A 4,204-nucleotide genomic window follows, 5' to 3' on the forward strand; every position below is an offset into this window, starting at 1 on the left:
AGACCATTGGGGAAGTGGTAAAATTATTGTTGGGTCCCAAAAAACCAATCATCCACTTTCGACCAAACAATTGACTTCGGAGCCAACTTTTGACTTTCAGATATACAAATGACCCTCTAACTTTCCAAGTTTGAAACTATATACATGTATGCACTTGTACGGTGAACTCAGAAATGTATGAAAAACAGTCTATATGAAAACCTGTTTCCATATTTTTGGCATTGAATTTTAATGGGTTTTTCTTTTTGGTGTGGGGGGGGGGTGTTTGCGAAGCAGAATTTCTGTAGCCACGATAAATCGAACAGTAAATATAAGCAGCACTAAACTTGAATGCTTCTTGAAGGGAATGAAATGGTAAAGGGAGAAATGGGGACGGGTGATGTGGGAAGGGAAGGAGCCCGAAGTGTAAAGTTGAACAAGGACAAAGATAAACATACATTAAAGATCAACTGAATAACATAGAAAACACATAAGAAACAGTAGGGCACCATTTTAGGCTCATTATCAAGAAGGTGTACTTGTAAGTAATGGCCAATGTTGGCAGTAGGTTTATACCCCACTTAAAAAGCAAGCCAAAATGCGTTCTGTCGTCTGACACATGCCCAGGAATTTAGAAATTATAGGGGCTTTTAGAACTTTATTCAATTGTTGAAATATTTGGGCAGTAAAACCTGTTGAATTCTCAAGATCACAACCTTTGAATTTATTGCGTTTTTACATGCTGGAAAAGCGTAGGCCCTGGACTGACGCGCCTACTGGGCTCTACGCTGACGGAAGACTCTAGAGAACACACGGTTTTAATAAACACGTAAATAAATTAAAAATTAATATTACTGTTTACATTTAGTCTGTATGTAACGGAACTTTGAAAAATAGGTTATTTCTTTCCATTATATCCGTCTTTTTCTTGCATATAGATGACATCTATTAAATTGCTTTTTACTAATAAAAATAAATTTGAACTAGCTCATCCTTAGGTCGTTTTCAATATTTACTGTTTATCCGCATTCAAGTCACCAAGCTCGCAAATTGATTTAAGACAATAGGAGAAACGATATGGAAAATAGATCGACTAAAAATACAAACTATTGTTTCGATGAAAAAAAATGAACCATTTTTGCTATATTGTGAAATGTGTGTAACTGGATGTAATATTTAACTTAATGATGACATATTTCTGGTGATTTTAACTAAATATATATATATATATATATCTGATGTGCGTTGTTACCTATACATGTTTTTATGTTATATATTTTAAGGCAAACAGAGGATGTTTGTTTAAACAACGGATACGATTACTGGTTGTATTCTATGCCCAAGTGGAAAAGACCAGTAGAATAACAACAGTATAAGTATTCTTAATGGCAACCATCAACTTATCAGAACTGCAGGATTATATAAGTACGGTAAGATATTAAGCGGATGCCATACATTATCAACGATTTTAAAAGTACACACTGTTGTGATAAAATGCGCCCGATGTTCTTAGATGTTTGATAATTAATATTATTGTACCTCACTTTTGTCTGCAATAGTAAAATCCCATTTCCCGAAAAAAAGAAGATACATTTGTATTTTGACTATCAGAAACAGATTCAATCTTTTTGACACGTGACCAAGCGAAAGTGACTGTCAGGTCATGTGACCGCTCTGATATTTTGAATGTCATATAAGGGCAAATAACTGTTTCAGTTTGTTAGCTATATGATTGCCTCCCTTGTACACAATGTCATATTGTGACGACTTCACTATACAATGTTTACACAGCTGATAACGCGCTAAAGATGAAATTGTTGAATTAAAAGCATTTTAAAAACTTTTTATGTGCTTAGTTTTGTTCGGTATAATAAAATAAATACCATATGGCAGCGTGTGTGACATTGATATTATCAACCCTCGAAACAGAATGTCACCGCTCGGCTTTCGCCTCGGATAACATTCTGCCCTCGGGTTGACAATATCAATGTCACGCGCACTGCCATACGATATTTATATATTGTAAAGTATATATAAGCGATTAAACTCTAAATAAAGCAAATGTCTCATTGAAACAACCCAGTTTATTTAAGGATCGTGTACTGGGTGGAAACTAGTTTCCAGACACATTTTCATATTTCGGCTCCATTATTTTCTGAAAAATGATTGGACCTAAATGAAGTCCACATTGCACAAACTTCAGCCCCTTCTGCATCCGATGTTGTACTCAGCATCGCGTTGTAACGTAAAATATGGGTTACATGGGGCTTCAAATGGGGTCACCAAACGAATGATGAAAATAAAATATACTTAAGTTCTAGTTTTTTAACAACGTTGACATCAGAACTGTGTACCATGGCTTTTATAACGGATAAAGTGCTTTAAAAAAACCCAGATTTTTGTCAACGTTTTAGTAATTCACAAAACAGTGCAATGCCAATGTAAAATGATAATTATTACTTTTTACATGAAGAATTTTACTGATGCAATGTTATCAAAGACGTTTCATCGTTGTTCATATACAATCTAATAAGCGTGTAGTTATATGTTAATCCTGCTTCCAGTTATTTCAGTTTCGACTTACACCTACGTGTAGAAGGTAGACTATAATCTTTAGTTTCCCAGAATATCAAAATATTTCAAACATTAATCAAAAGTACATCTAATCAATCTTCTAGTACTTTCTACAAAGATCATGATTGTAAATGTATGTTTTAAACAATATTTGTTAATTGTTGATTGAGTGTTTAGCATCGGTACTACAGTTTTGCCGATTATCACGTTATTCAAATTGATTCTATATTCTTACCGTTGAACATATCTAATTGTTGCATAAACATATGGTTATCTTTGACACTTTTATTTTTTCCTGTAACGTTATGTACAAAGATGTTAATCGTTATAATAATGTTTCTTTACAGAAGAAGAAACCTCTGTCAAAGTTTACCGAAAGGTATATACGCCATTCGTTACTGCTACGGCATGGCAGTTTAACTCCTTTAAAAGTGTTACTGTCTAATACAGTTACACAAAGCGGCAAAACTTTGGAAACATATTTGAGAAAGGAAGAGAAGTATTTCGAGCACGTTCTTTTTGATCTGAAACGTTCAGATGATGTTACGTTTAACTATGATATTTGTACATGGGATGCACTTACATTATGCATAGTCATAGCACGAATTTTTAACTCGGAGTTACATTACTGCGACCTTTCTGCTGTAAATACTATCCTAAGGCAGTGTTGTGAAGCAGAGCATTACAGTTTGACCAAACTAAAAACATTAAGTTTCAAAGAGATTACATTGAAACAGAATACACTGAGGGAATGCCTTTTAAATATTTTGTCCAGGTTAGACCGCAATACTGCTTTTAGAAGCAAAAAACTGATATTATCAATAGAACTAGAACCAATTTCCGATGTCGTTCGTTTGATAGAGGAAACAAATGGTAAAGATGCTCTGCAAACGAAATTATGCATTCCAGTTGCCCATAGCGGCCAAGTAACACAGTCGTTCACACAGGATGGGCATGGAATTGCAGCCCACGGAAGCCTGAATAGAGTAATTTATTCTCGGATGACACTCAAAGGTATGTCTGGTTGTTAATCAATTACGTAGGTCACATTCATGGTCACTGGAAGCCGCTTTTAAGATAAGTGTGCAAAATTGTACATGTTGCCCGATTTCAAGGCAGAATTTAAAAGCAAAAACCAAGAAAGAAAGTCAGCAGTTCATATTCATGGTCAAATAAATTCAGTTTTCAGACAATCGTGCCAAATTCCACTTGGCATCCAAATTTCATGGCTGTACCATAAAGATAAAAAAGTAGGTCAGTAAGGCACATTCATGATCACTGAATGTCAGTTTTAAAATTTATGTGCAAAACTGAAAATGTCGTCTAAATTTCAAGGCTGTATCTTTGAAACAAAAAAGTAGCTCCGTAGGTCAATGTCACAGACCGGTGACCCCTTACCACCCGAGGTCATCAGGTAAGTATGATTAAACAGTCTAGGATTATGAACTGATAACGTTTCTTTTATAACTCATGTAATAATTGACTCCCGGGGCGTTGTCTCTTTTCACCTTAAGGTAATAATTTGAACAATGTTGGTAGAGAACTAGAAAGCGATGCTACATACCAAATGTCAAAGGTCTAGGTCTTATAATTTAAGGCAAGGAGATGTTTTGAGTTTATTTTCAAATTGAAGTTTATAAACCATACGATC

The 4,204-nt window shown here is 34.8% G+C and overlaps 1 protein-coding gene across 1 annotated transcript; it reads left to right on the top strand.

Annotated features, from left to right (window-relative positions):
- Positions 1-1,268: 1,268 nt before the first annotated feature.
- On the top strand, positions 1,269-3,567 carry LOC128554702 (uncharacterized; the record flags this gene model as incomplete). Its single annotated transcript, XM_053536013.1, has 2 exons — positions 1,269-1,409; positions 2,901-3,567. Coding segments are annotated over exons 1-2 (712 nt in total), but the record flags the coding sequence as incomplete, so codon positions are not given.
- Positions 3,568-4,204: the final 637 nt, after the last annotated feature.

Source organism: Mercenaria mercenaria, unplaced genomic scaffold (assembly GCF_021730395.1).
Source record: "Mercenaria mercenaria strain notata unplaced genomic scaffold, MADL_Memer_1 contig_664, whole genome shotgun sequence".
NCBI classification, from domain to species: Eukaryota; Metazoa; Mollusca; class Bivalvia; order Venerida; family Veneridae; genus Mercenaria; species Mercenaria mercenaria.